The 24935-nt window shown below is 31.9% G+C and overlaps 2 protein-coding genes and 1 long non-coding RNA gene across 3 annotated transcripts; 2 read left to right on the forward strand and 1 right to left on the reverse strand.

Annotated features, from left to right (window-relative positions):
* The first annotated feature begins 1810 nt into the window (after positions 1–1810).
* Positions 1811–9373, forward strand: LOC114930365 (ornithine aminotransferase, mitochondrial-like). Its single transcript, XM_029302129.2, has 6 exons — positions 1811–2010; positions 2232–2623; positions 4110–4414; positions 4674–4874; positions 7426–7651; positions 8365–9373. The coding sequence occupies exons 1-6, from the start codon at positions 1997–1999 to the stop codon at positions 8532–8534; spliced, it is 1308 nt and encodes a 435-aa protein (XP_029157962.1). The 5' UTR covers positions 1811–1996; the 3' UTR covers positions 8535–9373.
* On the reverse strand, positions 7751–14076 carry LOC114930364 (uncharacterized). The gene is made up of 4 exons (XM_029302128.2): positions 13500–14076; positions 13282–13407; positions 8256–10965; positions 7751–8066 (listed from the first exon to the last, which is right to left on the reverse strand). Exons 1-3 carry the CDS (start codon positions 13650–13652, stop codon positions 9340–9342), a joined length of 1905 nt encoding a protein of 634 aa, XP_029157961.2. The 5' UTR covers positions 13653–14076; the 3' UTR covers positions 7751–8066; positions 8256–9339.
* Positions 14077–21199: 7123 nt separating this feature from the next.
* LOC146721591 (uncharacterized) lies at positions 21200–22364 on the forward strand. The gene is made up of 5 exons (XR_014925603.1): positions 21200–21383; positions 21468–21667; positions 21762–21933; positions 22011–22174; positions 22301–22364. It is a non-coding gene; the product is annotated as an uncharacterized LOC146721591 (long non-coding RNA).
* Positions 22365–24935: the final 2571 nt, after the last annotated feature.

Raw genomic sequence — 24935 nt, forward strand, 5'->3', positions numbered from 1 at the left:
TATAAGTGCAATATGTGATAATACGATCATTAATGTTGGTCTTGTTTATGATAATGTTTTCGATTATGTTAAAGAAAATCATTTTAAATCATATTGTTATTTTAATAATGATAAAGACTATAACATATAGAGAGAGAATATATGTGTGCTTGTATGTGATTTATCATGTTTCGGCTATTAATAGCTTAATACGATAAAATATTCTCTACGCAAATAATGATGTGTTAGCATGCTAACACATCATTATTTGCGTAGAGAATAGCAATAATACGAGAGATAAAACTTATCGAAAAATATATACATATTTGTAACCTCGTCGTTGCACAATCGACATTTAAATAATAAAATTTATGAAACTATTATATATACGTATGTGTCTTATTTCATAATAAATTTATTTATCCCGCTAAATTATTTCTCATTCTTAATTAAATAATGAGAAACTAAATTTAAAATAATATGTTTATAATAATAATGTATGTGAAGTGGTTATCTGCGTGATATATCCCAGCAAACACACAGTATATAAATGTTATATACTCAAGCATGTTACATGTAACGTATATGTTAGTTGTAATTTCTCACTCATAAATGTAACATTTTTAATATTACATATATTACATTGTAGTTATATTGTCATTATATCCCAAGATAGCATTGACTTATATCAATACATCAATGTGCTATTTGGTATATAATTACAATATAACTACAATGTAATCTATGTTATATTAAAAATGTTACACCTATGAGTGGGAAATTACAACTAACATGGATGTTACATGTAACGTACACGTTATATTACCTGTTATATTCCGTTTTATTATAGCAATGTAACAATTATATATCGGTGTTTGCTGGGATGCCACTTAATTATATAAATTATTATTTCTACAGGATCATAGAACTAATAAGTAATAAAACATACAGAATAGTAGATGAATTATATTTGATAAAAAAGATGTCTATTTTTTCTAGCTTTAATATACTTCATTTAATTTATATCACTTATAAATTCAATTAATAGTTGATTAATAATGCGTATCTTGTTAATGCGAATACATGTATCTTCTTCTTTTTCCTTTTTTATTATTTTTATTCTTAAATATTACGTTTTTTATATTTTTAACAAATAAAAGTATACATTTATATAAAAAATATATTTATATTATTTAACAAACGCAATTTAGTAAAACATATAATCCAAAATTGTTTAAAGTCTTATATTTCCAAGATTTGATCTTAAATTAATTTTGTTTTATATATATTATATGATCACATATATCAACTTTTTGACAATGATAAAAATATTCTTGGAAATTGTATTAATATAGAAGAGTTTAATTCAACTTGAATAATTTTGTTTTCTCCAGGTATTCTTAATGTAGAAGCCAATAAAAATACATGTATTATATTATTCAATGAATCCGAATTAGTAAAATATATAAAATACATAATCCACCATTTTTAAGTGTTATATTTCCAAAATTTGATCTCATATTTAATTTTCTTTTACATATATTACATAATTACTCTATCATATTAACCTGTTGACAATAATAATTGAAAACTGTATCTACAATACATTTTTTTTTTTTCAAATTGAATAATTTTATTTTTTGATATATGTAGAAGCTATCTCAAATTATTGTTTATTGTTTACTCATTTACTTTGGCACTGTGGCGCCTTTATTCCTTTTATTGTCAGTATTATACTCTTTATCTGATATGGTTTTGTTTGTAACGGTATTTATTTTAAATCTGCTATACCTGTCGCAATGCTTATATGTACAATGCCAGTAAATAAGTAATCATATCTTTTACCGTATCTTTTACCAACTGGATATAAAAGCAAGATTGACGGAATTGCTTGCAGACTATTTCTCGGCATTTTAAACATTCCTATTCGCGTTAAAAAAAAAGACGGTATTTTTTCTGTGTATATTAATATATTATATTAGTAATATTCTTTCTCTCTTCTGTATGTAAAAATACTATGTTAATCACGAGGTAAATATATATGTGTGTATGTGTTTGTGCAATAATTTCTTTCACTTATTGTTAGAATTAATAGCAATTGTTTTTTTAATATAATTATACAACTTATTCTTAAATTGTTATTTTGATTTTATGAATTATTAATTTTAACTTATTATAAAGATATAATAATCTAAAATAGACAGAAAGATTCGTACATTATTAACGTGTATATATTTATGGACTATAAACAGGATTAAAAAATATATAACCATGCAATCCATAAGGCAGAAGTTCCTCAATATTATAAGAGAATCAGATAAGAAGAGATTCTTGAGTACCCAGCAAGTGATTGACCGCGACAACAAGTACGGCGGTATACACTTCAAACCGCTACCGGTTGTCCTAACCCGTGGAGAAGGAGTCTATCTGTGGGACAACAATGGAAAGCGTTACCTTGATTTTTTAGCGGGATTCTCGACCGTCAATCAGGGCCACTGTCATCCACGACTAGTGAAAGTCATGAGAGAACAAGCTGGAAAGCTGGCGCATACATCAAGAGCATTCTATACGGAACCTCATGGAGAATTAGGAGAATATCTGACAAAACTTCTCGGATGGGATCGGTTTTTACCTATGAATACAGGTGCAGATTTATTAACAATTTTTTAAAACTTTTTATATATAGAAGGTGTCTATTTAAATCTTGTAAAAAAATTCCCTGATTTTCTGGATACTTTTGTTTAAAATTTCAGGTAAATAAGAAAGGAGAATGCCAAAATCTGGCTTTCGGCGCCCATCAATAATATGAATGTCCTTAGATAAATCTCGCCTAATGGAACAAAAGTTGTGATGGTCATAACTTGATTGGTGCATAAGGTTAAGAGTTACAAAGCAAATATGAAAATGTTACTACAAAAGTGGGTTATTTGCAACGGAAACTTTTTCGTGATGACGGCAAGCAACAGACTTAAGAAATATCACCCAGATAGCAAAGTCTGCCGATATCAAATCATACCAAGTGTTTGATATCAAGTGTTATCATAAAAAAGGTTACAGATTTGTTGCAGAAATAATTATTACTGGTGTAATCAACAAATTAGTGCCAAAAATCGAGCCGAATTATGCTCACAGAATCTGACAGCAAATTAACGACAGAATCTAACATGACTTTAGGTCAGATTGTCACCAGAAACCGAACAGGATCTGTGCGTACACAATTTGATCCCAAGACTTTTCTCGGTTTCTGACGTCAATCTGCCAATTTGTCAGATTCTGTAAGCAGGTTCTGCTAGCAAATCGTAAACAAATTGCGAAAATAATAGATGCCGATCTATTAGCAACTTTTGTAGAAATTTGTCGCCAATCTACTAATAATTTGCGCGCATTTTGCTTTCCGGGTTTGAACTGTATCTGAGCCTCGCAAAGTGCTTCCGGTAAAAACTGAAATTGTCATGGCGAATAATCCATGCATTAACCCGATAGGGATATTAGCATTTTTTTTACTTTATTATTTTGTACATAGATGCGAGTTTTCACAACTTAATGGGAAGGTTGAGATTATACCCTTTTGATGAATTTGACATTATCTAGTGCGTATTAGAATTCAAAAGAAAGATTTCATAAAATATTTTTTAAATTCAATTTTGTTTGTTCTAAAAATTATGAACGTCACATCTGACAGTTGCGACCTATTTTTTCAAATTTTTTAGATGTAATATTGTCAGAAAATATATTTTGTGCCTATACTTTTAGCCTGATAGTTAAAATTTTTATAGAATCTTATTACAATTTTTTTTCGTATTTGCTGTAAAACTCTTGACTTCCATGCATCAATCGAGTTATGACCATTACAACTTTGTTTTACTAGACTAGACTATCGACAATACCTATATTTCATTAATAAACGCCGATATTATTTTCTCTCCCTGATTTTGAGCATTATCCTTTGTAGATGTAGATTTTTAAAATCACACTCTTTATTATATGAATTTTCAATTTATATAAAAGAAGAAAGAAAGTTACTAAAAATGTAATTTTCTAATATTTATTGTTAATTTATTGGATAAAATTAATTTAGAGATATTGTAAAAAATTATAGAAACTCTATCATTTGTTTTATCGGTTACAAGGTGTCGAAGGTGGCGATACAGCCATAAAATTGGCCAGACGCTGGGGCTACAGAGTAAAGAAAATAGCGAGCAACAAGGCTACCGTTGTGTTTGCTAACGGAAATTTTTGGGGCCGTTCATTAGCGGCTCTGTCGGCCTCGTCGGATCCAAACTGCTACACTGATTTCGGTCCTTACGTACCCCTTTTCGAGAAAGTGCCATACAACGATCCGATCGTTTTGGAGAAAAAATTCGAAGAGAATCCTAATATCTGTGCGTTCATGGTAGAACCTATTCAGGGAGAAGCCGGTGTAGTGGTGCCAAATGTAAGTTGATGCAAAGATTTTGTGAATATTGTATAACAATAAGCCATTGTTTAATTTTGCCGTAGATATATCATTAAAATGTTGAAAAAAGTCTTGTGATTCGAAGTATCTTGCTTCTTTGCTAAATAAAAACAAAAACAAAAAACTGCTTTTCGAGTACCTTTTCTAACTATTAAAAATTTAGAAAGAGATGAGTAATATAATTACTTTTCTGCAAATAGTCATTATTTTTTTTCTTTTGACTTTCTATTTTGTTCAGGATGGCTATTTAAAACGTGTAAGAGAACTGTGCACAAAATACAATGTTTTATGGATCGCCGATGAGGTGCAGACTGGCCTCTGCAGAACTGGTACGCGTATGGCAATCGATTACGAAGACTGTAGACCGGATATTCTTATTTTGGGGAAAGCACTTTCTGGTGGCATGTACCCGGTTTCCGGCGTTCTGGCAGATGATGAGGTAAAACTTAAGGCTCCTGGGTTCTCGCCAACCTCGTTACATTTATTGTGACGTCAAAGGCGAGAAAATACGCTAAAAATTCTTAGATGCCATTTAAAAGATATTTCGATGAAACAGCACTTTAGATGGCTTTAGCACTTTTAAAATACCTCGAAAACTAGCCTTTTTCCTTTATAATCAATCAACAGCTATAAAATGACTGTAATACGAAAGGACCAGTCCGTTTGGTCCTTGCACATGCGCAATTATTCCGCATAATAAAGTTTGATATCAGGATCATTTTATGGTTGTTGATTGACTGACAAAGGAAAAGTACGTATAGTTTTCGAGGTATTTTACAAGTGTGCTAAAGTCATCTGAAATAGTTTCATCGAAATATCTTTTTATTAAAAAATGGCATCTAAGAATTTTCAGCGTATGCTTTCGCGCTCTGACGTCACAATGTCCATGTCCGCGGCGAGAAGCTATATAGGAATCTTAAAAGAAGAAACTTTATTGTAGCCGTTAAAATCACTCGTCCACATTTTGTTTCTTATTTAATATTATATATGTATAATTTTAGACAAAATATAAAACATTTTAATAATTATGATTTCATTTACGCATCTTAATTTGTTGGAAAAACGCCGCACTAATCTTATATAAAATTGAATTTCTTCAAAAAAAATCAGCTATTTTTCATATGTTATTTTCGCGCATGGGCTCTATTGGCCGATTTAAAATATCATATATTATTCTTAATATTGAGAGTCGATAAAAATATTTCTCATTTGGGGTTATAGCTTATAATCTGCTGAATAATAAATGTAATAAACTCAAAATTAAATGGACAATTATTAATTTATCAATTAAATACAAAAAATTTGGACATTGTAAATCATTGACTATAATTTGAGGGGGCGAAGGGAGTCAGTAATTATCCATTATTTAGCTTTGAATTTATTACATCTTTTGTTCAGTAGATCATAAAATACAAAATCTATGAGGAAACCAGTTGATTTTATCAATTCATATAGAATTAATGTGAGTTTTTTATGTAAATATGATAACGCGTAGAAGCTCTAAAGTATATACTATACTATACTACGATCGTTTCGACAAAAGTCCCCTTTCTAAAAAAGGCATGTTCTTGACATTGTCGTAGCTTTTCCGCGATGCTGATTGTTTGTCTCGATTTGTCGTTATACGTCAGCATCGAGTAGCTGTTGATAGGGTTAACAGTTTTCAAAATAAAAATTATATATAAATTTTATATAAATATATTAAGATATTAATTATTTTTCGTACTACATTCGCGCGCGCGCGTGCACGTATTCTGTACACATTCGGAAGATAATATTTAATTTCATATGGAATGCATTTGCTGCTATTCAATCTAAAGCTATTGTCAAGAGGACAGCAGAGCAAAATGTAAGTAAGCGAATTTCCATTATATACATAATTTTAATTCGCCGAATTATTATATTATACACAATTCGCCGAATTTCCATTATGCACATAAAAATTCGCCAAATTTCTGTTATGTACATAATTTTAATTCACCGTATTTCTATTACGTACATAATATATTAATTCCCGAATTTCTATTACGTATATGTATATAATTTTAGTTACCAAATTTTTCTTAAATGTACAAACACATATTTAAATCATCGAATTTCTATTATGTACATAATATTAATTCTCGAATTTCTATTATTTAAGTTATACATAATTTTAATTCACCTTTCTATTACATATACATAATTATAATTCCTATATTTTTATTATATACATAATAGAAATTTGACAAATTAACATTATGTACATAATAGAAACTCAATAAATTTATATTATACGTGATGGAAATCCGATAAATTTGTATTATGTTCGTAATATGAATTCGGTGAATTAAATTTATGTACATGATAGAAATCTGACGAATTAAAATGTTCATAATAGAAATTCGGCGAATTTAAATTACGTACATAATAGATTTTCGGAAATTAAAATTATGTACATGATAGAAATTCGATGATTTAAAATTATATATATAATAGAAAAATTAAAATTATGTACATACATATAATAAAAATTCGGTAATTAAAATTATGTATATAATAGAAATTTGGGAATTAAAATTATGTACACAATTGAAATTTGGCAAATTAATATTAAGTATATAATGGAAATTCGGTGAATTTATATTATGTATATAAAAGAAATTCGGCGAATTAAAATTGTTTGTAATATCAATTCGGCGAATTAAAATTATGTACATAATATATATTCGATAAATTAAAATTATGTAATACTTACATAATAGAAATTCGAGAATTAAAATTATGTCCCTTTTTAAAAAGGGCATTCTCCCAAGTATTGTTGTCGCTTTTCTGCGGTACTGATTGTTTATCGCGAGTCGCTTTGTTGTTAAATTGAAAGTATCAAACAACTGTCGCATTGCGAAGATTAACAACTTGACAATTATAAAATTAAAAAAACCATACCAATGGCACGCGCAAAGCGCGCGTTGCGTTTAGTCTTTTAAAATCTACATTAATTGTCTTTTCAGATAATGCTCTGTCTGGAGACAGGTTCGCATGGAAGTACCTTCGGTGGTAGTCCGCTCGGAAATAAGGTTGCCCTGGAGGCGGTTAAAATCTTGGAAGAAGAGAATTTGGCGGAGAATGCAAAAAAACTTGGGTATATTTTGAAAGAAGAATTAAATAAACTGCCAAAGAACATCGCGACAGAATTTCGTGGACGTGGTCTTTTGGCTGGCCTAGTCATCAACAAAGGTATCATGAACCAATTAAGCTATCATTTGATAACTCGTCGACAAATTAAAACTTTGTTACGCGATACAGACAAAGATAAAATACTTGTTGATGCGTACGTAAATTTCGAATCATATCTTGCGACTTTATTCCGCATTGTCAATATCTTTAAACGAAAAAGTATGATAAAGTGATAAATAGATTATAAATCAAACAACACCTTCCTTTTTTTGTATTATACAGGGTGTACAAAAAGTGTTGAATCTCCTTAATTTTTCCAATTATAAAAACCTATAACATGTTTTTTACCTTTATGACACAAACCAGTCTTATAGATGAGGTGGCTTTTTACTTTTGCCGGTCACTGTATATCCTACCTGTTGCCGAATACCGTGCGTGCGCGTGTGTGTGTATACATATAAGCTGTGTCAAAAGTCTGGAAACAGTAGAATATTTCATAAATGCATTTAGAAAAAAATGGTTCGAACAAACTTGTAGGGTTTTAAGTAGCGCATTACATAATAATATTAGTATGATGACAAACACTATCAAAGTCACGTAAAATCACTTTGTGAATTTTTTAAATAAAAACACCCATTTTTTATTATATATTTATGTAGTTTACCTTCAGAACTTTCCAAAACTCCAATACACCTTGTACATAAAAAACATTGAATCTTGTTATGTATGATACATTTGATGTATGATACATTTGATGAATCTTTTATTTATAGAATTTGCTGATGGTTGGGATATCTGTCTGAAGCTGCGAGATGCTGGATTGTTGACAAGACCTGCACACGGTCAAATTATTAGGATATCGCCACCATTAACAATCACAGAAGAGCAACTGCGAGAAGGCATAAATATTCTAATTACAATCTTACAAAGTTACAAGAATTAAAAATGTTACATGATAAACATTTTTACAATGAGTACAAAGAATACATATTTTTTGTTTTGGCATTATTTTATTTACGCCCAAAAAAGGCGTATATCAAATTTCAGATCTTAAATTCCTTTATACTTCAATATAACATGAAAATAATAATTAATAAAATTAAAATAATACACAAATATAGACAAAAGAAAATTTTTTTTTTGCAATTATAAAATGTGCCTTTAAAAGTAGCCAATTCAGTCTTAAGAACGAATACATTTATTAAGTTATTAGAACCAAAAGTTACACGAAATGTTAAGCTTATAATACATTTAAATAATTAATATTAATTAATAAACAGTAATTTTAATTAATAATTTTGGCATAAGTAAATATGAGTCTTTTTAATTATTACAGAAAATAAAAATTTTAAACTAACACAGAATTATCAAACGTGACCTATTGTTTATATTTGTAGTCATAGTAATAAGAAACAATGAGAAAATTTAATATAACTGTTAATTTAAAATATTAAAACTGTTAAAATTTAATATAACTCATAACATTTGGTTATATTAAATTAATGAATATATTTTTTCTTAAACTTTAACACTTGTATCTTTATAACGATCATCCAGAATAGAACATGTTTATACATAATTACAGACATGTTTATACATAAACTTCTTTGCTTAAAATAATGTATACAATCATGGTCCTAAAACCTGATCATTCCTTCTGAAACACCCTCTGTGCAATTACTATTATTATTATTATTTTATATGTATATATATAAAAACTATTTTTTTATGCATAAATTGCAATTAAATTACGTATGTGATTCATTGTGCCTTTTTAAATGTCTTGTTAGACTAAAAGATTGTGAAAACATTTGATTACATTGATTGCATTTATACATCTTTGGACCAATATGTAAATTTAAATGTCGTTTCAAGTGATTAGCTAATTTGAACCTCTTTCCGCATAATCGACATTGATGCTGTCGCAAAACGCCGTGCGAAGCTTCATGACTTTTAAGATGACTTGATTGCGCAAATTTTTTGCCACATAATTTACACACGAACGGCTTTATTTTAGTATGGATCCGTAAATGTTCCACTAAATTACCTTTCTGTACAAAACGTTTGTCACAGTATTCGCACTTGTGTACTTTCATTGTCTTATGTGTTTGTAGATGCATTTTTAAATTATAATTATGACTAAATTTTTTATCACAAATCTCACATTGCATTAAACCTTTTCCGGTGTGAAGTCTTTCGTGAGCTTTCATATTCTTCAAGAGTTGGAAACGTTTATTACAAACGCTACATTCAAATTCCTTGCTCTGTGGTCTATTGCTGCCACCTTTATTATGTATTTTTATGTGTTCCTCTAAGTACGACGGATATGAAAATATTTTATCGCATATCTTACATTGATACACATTGGTTTTTGTGTGTAATCTCATGTGCGCATTGAGTTTGCTTTTTGATGCATAAGCTTTGCCACAGCTTAGACACTTGAACGGTTGTTGGCCAGAGTGAGACAATTGATGAGCGAGTAATTTAGATTTTTGTGAAAATTGTTTTAAACATAGTTCGCACTGGTGCTTCTTCGCGTGACCATCTTCCGTATTTTTTATGTCAGATTGTTTATAACTATTATCAATTGAACATCCGTGATACTCGATTATGAGTTGCTTATCTTTTTCAGATGCCTTTATAAATCTTAAACCTTCTGTAATTGATTGAACGTTATTTTCAGAGTGTATTGTTATATTTTGTACACGTTCCGAACTATTCTCTTGAACGCCATCCAGATCGATGTTTTCTGGAAAGTTTAGATTTTGCATTCCATCATTATCATCCATAGTAGATCTTTGATATGATAGATTTTGAATATGATTATCAACGGAATGAACAGATCTTTCATAACTTAAATTTTGCGGAATGGGATTAGAATTTTCGCATATCTCTATATTTTCATTATCGCACGATATATTGACACGCTCCGTACTATGCGTTATATTATGAGTTATTAATTGTTTCCTATTAGTGAATGTATGATTGCACAAGGAACAATGCAAGGCACAAGCAGCACGACTCGAGTTTTGTTCATTCAACGACATAGCATGCATCATATTTGATCTAACTGATGGAGATAATTGCATATTTATATTATTATCATTGATAAAATTTGTACCGACATGGGTAAAATTGAGATACGAATTTTGAGATTCTACAATGTGCATATGCTGCATAGGTATGTTATCTTGTATAAAGGGTAAATGCAGTCGATTGTGTGCACAGAGTTCTTGATAATTGGTAAACACAGCACCACATTCCATACACTTTAGTGTCTTGTGAGAATTTTGCACAGGTATAAATCCTTGAGTTTGTTGATTTTGATACAGTTTGCAACCAGAAATAGTGGTGTACGACGTTAATCCAGATACCTATTTAAATATGTTTGATTGTAATTATATACATAAATATATTTATATAAAGACGTTTCAGAAATAGACGGATAAACTTCTAATAAGAGTTCTTTACGTCAACATAAAAAACAGTTTATATATACCTATAATAAAAAATAAATGGTTACAAAATTATAGTAAAATAAAATTTAAATTAATATTATTATTAAATAATAAGTAAACACTTAATATATATATAATAAGTAAACACTTAATATATATATATATATATATATATATATATATATATATATATATATATATATATATATATAATGGAGCAACCATTGTTGAACCATTTTATAAAGGTTTCTAGACGATTTCGTATTATTATACGTTTCGTATTGTTATATTGTGATATTTCACAAACATTAATAATGCATCGGTGTAGCATTTCTTTGTTAGGCAACGAATATATACTAGACGTTTTAAATATTCTCAGATAAAAGTATGCCCAGATAGCCACAGTAATTATTATGACATCAAAATGCATCATTTTGATGGCAAGTGATGCATTTTGACATCAAAATGATGTCATAATAATTACTGTGGCTATCTGGGTGACTGTCTTGAAATGGCAGCTATTTTGGACATTTCTTATAAATATTAAGTGCTTATTATTATGTATGATTATTTAATAATAACATTAATATAAATAATAATAAAGTACGACTCGATATTTTGAAATAACTGAAAATTAGACTGACTGTAAGAGCCGATCGCGGATGTATGTGCGTAAAGAACCGCAAAAATTCAATTATTCGCTGTTCTTATGAATGTGCACGAGGCACGAAATTCGCTTAGCATATACTAAGACTTATTTAGAAATATCTCATATTCGGCATTATGAACGATTCAACGACTTTTCGAACCGATATATTTTTCTCGCATACATCACTTAAGGGGGGTAAAAAGGAGAACTTAGGAATTAAGATCTCGAATATGAGATATTCCTAAATAAATCTTAGCATATGCTAAGCGAATCTCCCTCGAATTTGCTTCGTGCACATTCATAAGAACAGCAAATAATTAAATTTTCGCGGTTCTTCACGCACATACATCCGCGATCGGCCCTTGCAGCGTCTAATTTTAGTTATTAATATAAACTTTGTTTTATATTATAACTTCAAAACTACTCATTTTTATCATTGATATAAACTTTTTTCTTCTTTATTTTGATTGTGAGAAATCAACCCTAGAAAAATGTATAATACATATTTCTGAAACTATATAATTCCATATATGTATAATATCCCATAACATAATATCCATACTGAAACTGTGCATTCTTGGTGTCATATTCTAAGTAAAAAAGTCTGAATATACATATGCCCTAAAGTCGATTGTTTTAAAGTTATAGCAAAAAAATGCAAAAGTAATTATTTACTTATTTATTTATAATTTTTAATTATTATTTATTTATTCATTTATTATTTATTTCTTTACTATGACAACAAAAGCAATTGTTTTTTGTAATGTCAGTCACAAAAGTTCCATTTTTAATTGCTGTTTAATGTGCAGAAAGTGACTTATTTCTCAACCATTCAATATATGCCTTACTTTACCGCACGTACGAGAAAAGCACCTTTGACTTACCTTACTGCACAATTTATAAAGTAGTTAATTATTATTTAATATTATCGTTCAATAAATAATACTTATTTTATGCAATTTTGTTGTCCTCAGCTGATTCACAATTTTTGATTCAAAACCTGTGCAGAATAGCCACAGACTAAATACAGTGAAAGTTAACTTTAAAATCTTAAATGGAAATCCCCATTTTTTATTATATCAAATTGTATAAATAAGAAAAGTTTGAAAAAATACTTTATTGTAGTGTTTTGAAAAGTTATCAAGGTAAGTTGCACGATTATGTAATAAAAAATGGGGGTTTCCATTTAAGATTACAAAATTGACCCTTACAGTGTCCTTCAAGATCACATAAAAGTCATATCACTATAACCACATAATAGACCATTTGATTTTCTGAAACTTTTGTATTTAACATTTTCTTTCATGGTCATTATTTTTCAAAATATTTGACTGTTATGGAATTTTTGCCATCACTGTATAGACGAGAAAATTATTATACCATTTTTAACACAAAAATAGAGGCTGTAGAATATATTATTGCCATCACCCATAACATTTCTGCATAAGTTTTGAATCGAAAACAGTGAATCAGCTGACCTTCCCTTGTTAGAATGACACCAAGAATACATAGTTTCAGTATGGACATCACGTTATGGGATACCTTGTATATTACAATTTATATTTGTATATTATGACTAGTACCTTCAATGCTGCTTGTCGCAAAGCCCTGTCTGCTGCACGACACTGCTCTCTGTATAAAAGAGCCGACTCTGCTCTGGTGATGCAACGATCGCACATCTTCTCAGGCAAACCATCTCCTTGCCAGACCTAACAAAAGTATCCCAAAAAACATACATACAAATTGTTACGTATACTTAAAAGATTACTTAAAGAGACAAAAAATATTATGTATCTCTCACCTCTAAGCAAGAAAGCGATCGTAATTTAGCGGCGAGCGACGAACCAGCCGGACCTACGAATAAGCATATCATTTTGTCGCCGTCTTCTCTCAAACATGTGCGACACAGTTTACTTATATTCTCACTGTCGATTTCTTTCGTCACTATAAACATTCTTTCGTCGTTCTGTACTGATTGCTTTTGTTAGCGTGGTATTTTTTTTATAAGGATTCTTATTAATGTGCCGTTGTTGTATCAAAAAGTTGTTTTTTGGTTTTCTTAAATTCCAATTATTCTTGATCTAATTGCAGTCAAAAAGTAGAATCCAAACTAATAACCGTGCGGAGACACATTTAAACATATTTGTGTCTTCCAGCAACCTTCTTCTTTGATTTGTGGCAACTATACGCAATCGCGTGAAACGGCCAATATTCCAACAATACAGCTGCTCTAGAGGTGCGTTCCGTTTCACGCATATGCGCGCATTATAAGGGTATGAGCACAATGCGACATGACAATGAAGTGAGTCGCAGTCGTATGTGACGTCCTGCCATTGGTCGAAACCCTAAATTTTTCGCGCTAACATCATTTCTTGCGAGAACCTATATAATCAACTATTTTGAGAATGATCTAACTTAGAATTAGACGTTTTTATCATTTATCATTAGTAAAATCAGCATAGGGAGTCTTTTAGTTGTAACTAGTCTAGGGACTAGCAACGCGACCAATCCAACGCAACAAGCGCATACCTATAAATTATTAGTCGTCGCCATCTCTTAGGGTACCGTCACATGCGGCGTAAAATATGTACGCCAGCGTACGCGTAACTTACGCCAAACTCGATCAACCAATCACTTCGTTTTAGTTATCATACGCAAATTCATCTAGTGATTTAACGTAATACCGATACGCTAAATTCAATTTATCAATTTTTTGCGTAAGCTGCCGAAAAGTCGCATAGTTACAACAATTGTATTTATGCGATTTGCGTATAATTTCATAATTTTGCGATGTGTGCTAAAAAAATAATTAACCAAATTCGGGTAAGAACAAATTTTAGAAATAAAAATTATCCATTCAATTTAGATATAATTCATCGTTTGCACAATATAACGAAATAATTTTGAGATTATCTCTGCTAAAAATTATTTTCAGAATGTCTCATAACAATTTTTTGAATTTCTTTTTTTGAACGATGTGTTAATTTATATAGAAAATCTTTAAAATTTTCTGAGAAAATTTTAAAAACTTTATGAATTGATGCATCTTTAAAAAATGTTCAAAAAAAGGATGCTAAAAATTGTTCTGAGAATTTCTAAAAATTAATAGTATTAACTAATTCATTATGTATTAGCACTTGAGTATTTGATTGCTGAACTATATGAATGAAACCTGTTAAAATAATACTTTTATTTCTTTATTTACATATTTTCTTATTTATTTATTATTATTTATTATTTACATATTTTTTATTTTTACACGCTGCACCTTATCCATTTACTTCATTATTACATACTTAACCTAAGCTATGATTACGCACATTTTACGATAAATACCAGGTACCTAATTTACATGGCGCGTTTTTAGCAATACGCCTAAATAATAATAACCAATAGAAAATCGATTTTAGTATTTCTGTTGTGTTCTACAACAGAAACTCTAATCTTTTGTCACGCCCGGACGATGGTTCCTTTTCTCTTCCTACGCCTAGGCTAGGGAGAAAAGAGGGCGCTCTCTATTTTTTGCGGGGCAATTTGCTTACACCGGCTATACCCTAGAGACGCCGAGAGCTAGGACTGATGTTGGAGATCTAGGGGATGGGAAGGCACTAGGATGGGAAATTGGAGTCACTAGTAGGCGTGGCGAAACCTCGTGTAAGATTCTTGAAGTTTTCTAAAATGGAGATTACTTCGTCGGCGGTCAAATCGTCCGTCATAAAATCACAAATGACGCCAATTAATGCTTTGAATAACAATTTTAACATAAACTCGTTTATAGTTCTACCGACAATTATGCAGTTCATTTATAATTTAGAAAAAGGGGTACAAAATTGTCCTCGGGGTATTTTATAATTTCTACTCTTAATTTTCCTTTGGGAATATAAAGATTTTCTACGAGGACTGCGAACAAATCGGCATCTATTAATCCCGTAGCTAAGTCAATTAATAGTCCAATAATAATATTAATAATAGAATAAAGACCTATTTTCCTGAGATTTTGTACAGTCTTATCCGAAAATTCAGGTTTTATTTGGAATAACGAATTGGGAGTTTTATTTCATTTTATTAGATATTTTATATAAGTATACAAATGTACTTAATTTAATTTTGCAAATAGGCTGTGTATTGGTCTATTTGCATATCGCTCTCTGGTAATTGGTCCTTTAGTCTCGTACTTAAATCGATAAGTGATAACTCTCCTTGTGAGGTATTTTCTTTAGGTTTAGATTCCCTATTTAATTCGAGGTAAGTTAATAGGTCTGAAGCGGCTGCCGGTAGATCTGGAGTGTGGCCTTCCGTAGGCTCAGTTTTAATTCTATTAAACGCGGGATGTTAAAGATGATTGTGAGTTGATAGAGTTAGGAGAAATGCTAGTCTTCCAGAAGCTGTGCAATATGTATCGAGAGAACGAAACAGTCTCGATTGTTTTGATGCGAGGTTTATTGGCAATCTGTTCGCGCGTTAACCAACGCAGGCACGCGTCTGCGTGCTTTGCACGGGTCTTTACGCCGGCTTGATGGTTTCGTTTATTTCGCCGTTCGTTTTTAGCTTTCCAGGTTGCTCATCTACAATGGAGTTAGAATGCGTCTAGATCAAAGTATTTATTTGGTTTTATGTAATAAGGGGAGATAAATGGGTAGTTCTCGGGAGGTGAAGGAAGTTTGATGGTGGGAAATGAGGCAAAATCATCAAGAGCAGAAATGTACTGTTCGATGATTATAAAAGAATAAATAGAGCAGGCGCGAAATAATCAAGAGCAGAACGCAGTACTCAATGATTATTACAGCATTGACGAGACGAAAAAAAGGTGCTTGACAATAGAGAAAGAAGGCGCAAAATCGTCAAGAGCAGAACGCAGTGCCCGACGATTATGAAAGAATAGAGAAAGAAGGCTGAAAATCATCAAGGGCAGAAGACAAATTTTTGCACTGCTTGATGATTATAAAGAAATAGTAAAAAAGGCTGAAAATCATCAAGGGCAGAAGACAAATTTTTGCACTGCTCGATGATTATAAAGGAATAGAGAAGGAGGCTGAAAATCATCAAGGGCAGAAGACAAATTTTTGCACTGCTCGATGATTATAAAAGGAATAGAGAAAGAGGGAGAATAATAGTAGGATGATAATTATTGATCTAGCGCGACTTCTGAATAGGATTCAAATTCTCATGCAAGTAATATGTTAGAGAGATCTTTGTTAGTGTGAAAGGTACTTACCTTACGTTGGATGAACTTTTATATACCGTCGCTCTGCAGCACGTTCACCTGCCGTCACCCCCTTAGAAGACCTCGGTCGGGATGCGCGTAGTGAAATCAAAAGTACACAGATTCTAGTGGTTTAAAGTTCTTTATTATAACTCTCTTTACTTTACAACTATGCGCGATCAAAAATTAATAAAGAAAGTCAACGCCGTGACGGCGAACACGTGACAAAGTTTCGTATAGAAATTTAGAGTGACACAATGAGATGCAGTATCTAATGTGTCGTATAATATGCCGCGCAGATGCTGGACCGCAGGGTTTATATACCCATCGAAATCGGAAAAAGTCTTTGTACTTTGCGCTCTTTGGTGGGGGTTCCTTCGTAAACTGTATCTCGAGATCATCGGTGCAAGTGATACGTGTGGAAAAAAAAGGAGGAGAGCCAATGGAATGTCTAGGAGAGCAAGAGTTCCAAATAGAGGCAGAATTTATGACATGCATATGGGCTTCAGGCGTGTAGGGTATCGAGGTGATGCGGTATGGAGGGAGAGTGGATAATGATTCGGCCAAGATACAGATTTCAAGAAGCGTCGAACAGTAGCGAGGGTTTTCGGCCAACAAAGAACTGAGAATTAGGTCGCCTTAAAACTAACAGATATAAATTCCATCAACATGATTATTTTAAAGAGCGTATTTCAGAGAGTCCGCGCATAGATGTGCTTATTTCTTACGAACGTGGAATCATACAATTCATATAATTTATTTTATATTACTTAAAATTGAAGAATAAAATTATAATGTAGAAAATTGTCGCTAATATATGAGCAAGAGCGCTGAGAATTTCTAAATTATACGATTACAATTCCACAATGTAACGGCGAGAGTTCGGGTTATATATTTCGATTACATGATACAATATATGCCCTTTCTCTTATATAGTTATATTTACGTAAACCTTACTGTAATTTATTTATTATAGATTAGATCTTAAAATCTTAAATTCTTGAAATGTTATTTTTGACGAGATTATTTAATAATCTAGAAGGTAAGGTTTCGTGAATATAATTGACAAGTTAACGCCCGATAAAATGGTGTTTCTCAGATTAGGCATAGCTAGAGATTTATGGAATCTTCATAATAATTTTATCAAGGCTAGAAGCCCCTTTTTTTAAAAAGTGGTTGAAGCATCTTATCAATCATTCAAGTATTTGAAATATTATAATTATATTATATTATTATGTTATGATTCCATAAGTTTTATTGTTTTTTAATTTTGAACATGTTAGTGTCGCATCTATATGCGGTTCAGTTAGTCGTATGGTTGGAAGTATGCGCTCAGGTGAGGCCTAATGACGTTGTCCGATTGGCTGAGCCGCTTAGTTAGAACTAGGAAGACCCTATATGTTAGTACGGTTAGTAAAATCATCCCAATAATTATGAATAATGAATAATAATAGTAATATTGAGAAATACAATTGTATTTCTTAAGTAATTATTTAGAAAGATTTGTAGCGCACAAAAATACGGTTTCGAAAAAATGACGGGATGTTACACTTTATTGGTTAGATTTATTACGCTTTACGCGAAATTTAACAAAATACGCTTCATGTGAAAGGGCATTTTTTAAATAGCGTAAGTTCTGGCATATTACTAGAATACGCAAAGTACGCAGCAGTACGCGCGTACGTTTCTTACGCCACATGTGACGGCACCCTTAGGATCCTAAGGGTGCCGTTGTAGCGACTTATAAATAAATTCACCAGATCTTTGAAAAAGTATTGTTTATTCATTGAAAGTATAAAGCGAAAGAACAAAAAAAATTAATATGTAACAAATAAATGAATGAATGTGTTGTTATGGAAATATTGATTTTTCTTAAAAACATTATGTATATTAATGAATTGAAGTTATTACAAATGTATAAAGATGTAAAAAGTGTAAAAGTGCAGTGAAAAGTGTAAGGTGTAATAAAAGTGTAGAGTGTAAATGAAAGGTGTGGATGATGAATGCTACAGTACTCCCCCCCAAGTGACGATATTCGTTGCGAAATGGACTTTCTTCTTCTTTGGTGGGTAGGTGCGTAAAGCTTTTCCAACAGTAGAAGAAGAAGAAGGATTTGAAGTAGCAGAAACAGGAGCTGAAGTAGCAGGAACAGGAGCTGAAGTAGCAGGAACAGGAGTTGAAATAGCAGGAACAGGAGTTGAAATAGCAGGAACAGGAGCTGAAAATCTGGTAGAAAGTTCAGTAGAATCTGAAGTTCTAGGAATGAAAGCTGGCTTGAGACGTTCTGTCGAAATATTGACAACTCTTCCTGAAACATTAACTGCAAATAAATGATCAGAGATACGTTTCTCAATAGGAAAAGGGCCAGAATAAGGAGGTTGTAGTGACTTCCTAACAGTATCTTCTCGAATCCAAACATGAGTACAATCAAAAAGATTCTTGTGAACAAAAGGTGATCTTTTGCAATGATGACTTGTAGGAGATGATCTGATATTCCTCATATGAATCCTGTGTTTTTCAAGAAAGATTTCAGGATCTGCAGGAAAATCTTCTTCAATGAAAAATTCTCCAGGAATACGAAGAGTGGATCCATAAAGAAGTTCTGCAGGTGAAGCTTTTAAATCTTCTTTGAAACACGAACGTAATCCCAAAAGAACTGAAGGTAAAAATTCTACCCAGTTGGTTGTTTCGTGGCACATAATTGCTGCTTTCAAAGTCCTATGCCATCTTTCCAGAATTCCATTTGAAGCAGGATGATAAGCAGAAGTTCTAATCCTTTGGCATCCAATTAGGTTTGTTAAAGCTTTGAATAAAGCTGCTTCAAACTGAGGACCTTGATCTGTTGTAATGCTGATAGGAGAACCAAAACGTGCTACCCAATGTGAATAAAATGTTGTAGAAATAGTTTCAGCAGAAATCTCAGAAATAGGAACAGCTTCAGGCCATCTGGAAAAACGATCAATCATAGTAAGACAATAACGGTAATTTTGACAAATAGGAAGTGGTCCAACAATGTCTAAATGCACATGCTGAAAGCGTTGATAAGGAATTGCAATCTTAATTGGAGAATTCTTGGTGTGTCTTGAAATCTTCGCACGTTGACATGGAAGACAAGTTCGAGTCCATTCCTTCACATCTTTCTTCAAAGAAGGCCAAATGAATTTCAGTAGTAATTGTTTAGATGTCAATCTGCTGCTGGGGTGAGCGAGTCCATGAACAACATCAAAAATTCTCTTGCGTAAGAGTTTAGGAACATATGGACGAATTAATTCTGAAGAGCAATCACAATAAATAGGTATGGTTGATCCTGAAAGAATAAGTTTCTTCAACAGAAGTGAAGAATTTGAAGAAAGTATAACTTGAAGTTTTTCATCTTCTTTCTGATAATTAGCAAGTTCTTCTAAAGAAACTATAATAGGCATTGAAATAGATTCAATTCTTGACAGAGCATCAGCAACTGAATTCATTTTTCCAGAAATATAGGTAATATTTGTAGAGAATTGAGCAATAAAGTCTAATTGTCTGATCTGTCTTGGTGACGCTTTATCCAATTTCTGACGGAAAGCAAAAATCAAAGGTTTATGATCAGTTCTGATAATCAGTTGTCTTCCTTCAACAAAATGCCTGAAATGTTTAATAGCCAAATAAATGCTAAGAAGTTCTCTATCATAAGTGCTATAATTTCTTTGAGCTTTGTCTAGTTTCTTTGAGAAAAATGCTATTGGTTTGATATCGTCGTCAATAGACTGTTCAAGTGATGCACCAACAGCAAAGTAAGAAGCATCACAAGTTAAAATAAGAGGAGCATGAGGAGCAGGATGAGAAAGGGTAGTAACTTGTAAAAGTTCTTCTTTACATGACTCGAAAGCTAATTCCGCTTCTTAGTCCAAGAAATAATTCTTCTATCCCTCTTGCGACTGTCCTTTAAATATTCTGTTAACAGAGCTTGATGATTTGCAGCATCCTTGAGACAGCGACGATAATAATTGATAATTCCTAAGAATCTGCGTAATTCATGAAGTGTCTTAGGTTTAGGATAATCAATAATTGATTTCACTTTTTCGGATGTAGGTTTAACTCCTTGGTTAGAAACTAAGTAACCAAGAAAAGAAATCTCGCTTTGACCGAAAAGACATTTAGCGACATTGATTGTCATTCCAGCTTGTTGAAGACGATCAAAAATAATGCGTAAGTGAGCAATATGTTCTTTCTCATCTTTAGAAGCAATAAGAATGTCATCAAGATAACAAAAGGCAAAACTCAAATCATTAAGTAAAGAGTTCATGAGCCGTTGAAAAGTTTGGGCTGCGTTTCGTAAACCGAAAGGCATTACGACAAATTCAAAAAGCCCAAATGGAGTAGTGACAGCTGTTTTGTGAATATCTTCTTTAGCGACGGGTACTTGATAGTACGCTTTAACTAAGTCGATTTTAGAAAAGATATTCTTACCAAAAAGTGAAGAAGAAAAATCTTGAATATGAGGTAAGGGATAACGATCCGGGATAGTCACTGAATTGAGTGCACGATAATCACCACACAGTCTCCAAGAATTTTGTTCCTTTTTAGGTACCATATGTAGAGGGGCTGCCCAGGAGCTGCTTGAAGGCCTGCAAATTCCTTGCTCCAACATAGACTTGAATTCTTCCTTGGCACATTTAAGTTTCTCAGGAGTAAGTCTTCTGGGAGTCGAAAATTTAGGAGAACCTTCCGTAACGATATGATGTTCAACACCATGTGTTTTTACCGAGGAAATTGGAGAAAAACGGGTGAGTCCTGGAAATTCGGTTAAAAATTTGTGGTACACAGAATCAGGAGATGTGGTAAAAATTGACAAATGCGCAATTTCTTGAATTTTTCCAGTATTCATAAGACCGGTAACGTTATCAATCAATTTCTTGTTTTTAATGTCAATTAGGAGATTAAAATGACAAAGGAAATCGGCGCCTAAAATAGGACGTTGAATATCCGCGACACAAAATTTCCATTTGAATTCTCTCCTTAAACCGAGGTTCAAAATTAAAGTTTTAGAACCGTAAGTATTAATTTGAGTACCATTTGCGGCAAAAAGTTTTAAATTAGTATGCCACGGCTTCAATAAAACCTTTTTAGGTAACAACGATATATCAGCGCCCGTATCGACAAGAAAATTCAAATTTGAATGTCTGTCGAAAATAATGAGGCGATTGTTAGAAACACCGTCGTAAGCAGCCTCAGTCTTAAGCGGCGTTTTTAGTTTTCCTGTGAAGCCAAGAATGTTTTGGACATAGAACAAGGTAAAGTACATCGTTTAGCCTTATCACCAAACTTCTTATGGTAAAAACAAATTGATGTATCTTTAATATCTTTATTTGATTTGTCTTTGTTACGCGATAACGATCTAAATCTTCTATTCTCTCTAGACCGGCTTTTGGAACGATCTCGACGACGAGAAACTTCAAGAGCTTCGATTCTTCGTAGCAAATCCTGCGAAATCCGAAGATTTATTACTTGCATTATTGGAAACTTCCGCGACTTGCAAACCGCCGTCCCGATCAGCAATTTTATCGGCTAATTCCGCAAGTTTAACAAGAGGAACATCCTTCTACTACGGCTAAAGTCGTTTGAATTCTATGTGGTAAGCGTTGAAGCCAAATCATTTGCAAAACACTATCTGCTAAAGATCCTCCAGACAAATGACGAATTTCTCGAAGTAATTCCGAAGGCTTTTTATCATTAAGTTCAATTCCAGCTAATATTTGTCTCAAACGTTTTTCCTCTGAATCCGTAAAGCGATTTATTAATATTTTCTTTAAATAATTATATTTATCTGTTTCAGGTGGATTTTCAATGACTTCAGATATGTTTACTAAGGCTTGTTCATCAAGATGACGAATGACAGAACTATATTTAATATCATCTGATCGAATTCGATAAACCGTAAACTCACTTTCAATAGAAGCAAACCAGAGTTTAGGTTGTTTATGCCAGAAAGTCGGTAGTTTTAATAAACGAAACTCATTTGAGTGAATTTGTAACATAGGATCACTCACCTGATGTCCAGTTTGAGAAGGTAAAATATTAATATTATCTGATCCAACCTGATTTGATCCGCTCGCCAAATCCATATCAATCTGTGTATCCGAACAGGGTCTAACTGGTGATCTATCGATTGGCATTTTCCTCTTGTTCCAGGAATCCGATAAAATGATTTGAGAATTTCCGTGAAGGACTAATCCGCCTCTGATGTTTCAAAGATCCGGAGAATGAATCAGAATATCCTCTTAAAATCAGAATATCCAGCAATTCTTCCAAGCGATGATAATATTTCGCAGACTTCAAATACGACGATCACTTGGCACTTATTCCGCATCAGCCTTTAAAATGCGTCGGCTTTAATATCACGTCGGCTTTAATATCACGTCGAGGTCACCAAAAATGTAGCGACTTATAAATAAATTCACCAGATCTTTGAAAAAGTAATGTTTATTCACTGAAAGTATAAAGCGAAAGAACAAAAAGAATTAATATGTAACAAATAAATGAATGAATGTGTTGTTATGGAAATATTGATTTTTCTTAAAAACATTATGTATATTAATGAATTGAAGTTATTACAAATGTATAAAGATGTAAAAAGTGTAAAAGTGCAGTGAAAAGTGTAAGGTGTAATAAAAGTGTAGAGTGTAAATGAAAGGTGTGGATGATGAATGCTACACCGTCACATGAGGCGTAACTTGCGTACGCGTAACTTGCGGTAACTTACGCCGACCAATCACATCGTCTCATTTCAGTATCAGCTTCTGTCTAGTTATTTTATGCTTTGTACGCTATTATCGTTACGCCGAATTCAATTTCTGGCGGAAGAAACGCTGATGCGTATTTGTAAAAAAAAAAAAAAAAAAAAAAAAAAAAAAAAACAACTCCATTTGTGCGTTCTTCTGCCAAAGACTAAAGACAAAGAAGTTAATTTTAATCCATCCATACCTATACATTAATAAGATGAACAAAAATAATCAAATAAGGGTAAGTTAACAAAAATCTAATTTATAATATAAGCTTTAATAGCGTTCGATTAAAAACAGTCTACTGCTCACATGTGATACAAAATTTCAAATTTAAATTGTATATTAGTAGGTCTTCGTACTTTTTGCATTTAAAATCTGTTTTCTCTTTCTCTAATATTTAACATATATTCCCATACAGCACCGAAAGATTGCAAAAACATTACAACAATCTTTCACCGCAATATTGCAATATTGCAAATTCACTCAAAATGTTGCTACATCATTGCTGTTGAATTGCAGCAATGTTAAAATGTCCGCTTTTTGGAAGATTGCAACAAAATATTACAACAATATTGCAATATGTTATGAGTTTGCAATAATGTATTGTTATTGCAACCATAAACTAATGTTGCATATACAGGTATATAAATGTAAATAAATCATTAATGAAAATACGTTGTAGTTAATTCATATATATTACAATATATAAATTATAGAATTTGGATTACATGCAATATTTCCGAAATATTAATGTCATGTTGCTACAAGTGTGCTGGAATTTTGTGCACTTATATCTCTGCAATGTCTTTATAATGTTGCATTGCAACTTGCAACATTGCAACGTTGCTGCAATATATTTGCAATAATCTGTGCTGTATGGGTTGATTTCTTGTTTTACATGCATGAATTTTTGAGAATTTTGAGCAATATGAACATCATAATGCATTATTTTCTACATTGCATGTTTGAATCTTTTCAGCACAAATGCGGGTATTGTGGATGGCTGTTCCAATTTTCTACTAATTTTGTCGAGCATGAATGCTTCAAGCATTATGTGGAAGATAAGGATCGCATCGTTGTAGATGAAAATTTTGTCATGACAATATGTTATAACAGTATGTTTACTACATTCTTTGCATATATTTTGTTGTATCATTTTATTGTATTATAGTAATTAAATGTATTTATTTATTTAATAATCCAAAAGAATGCAAAGACTGCGGAAGGTCCTATAGATACTTTGGATGAACTCTTGATCGAAGCAGTGAGG

The sequence above is a fragment of the Nylanderia fulva genome, unplaced genomic scaffold, assembly GCF_048542155.1.
Source record: "Nylanderia fulva isolate GAGA-0341 unplaced genomic scaffold, ASM4854215v1 Scaffold449, whole genome shotgun sequence".
NCBI lineage: Eukaryota > Metazoa > Arthropoda > Insecta > Hymenoptera > Formicidae > Nylanderia > Nylanderia fulva.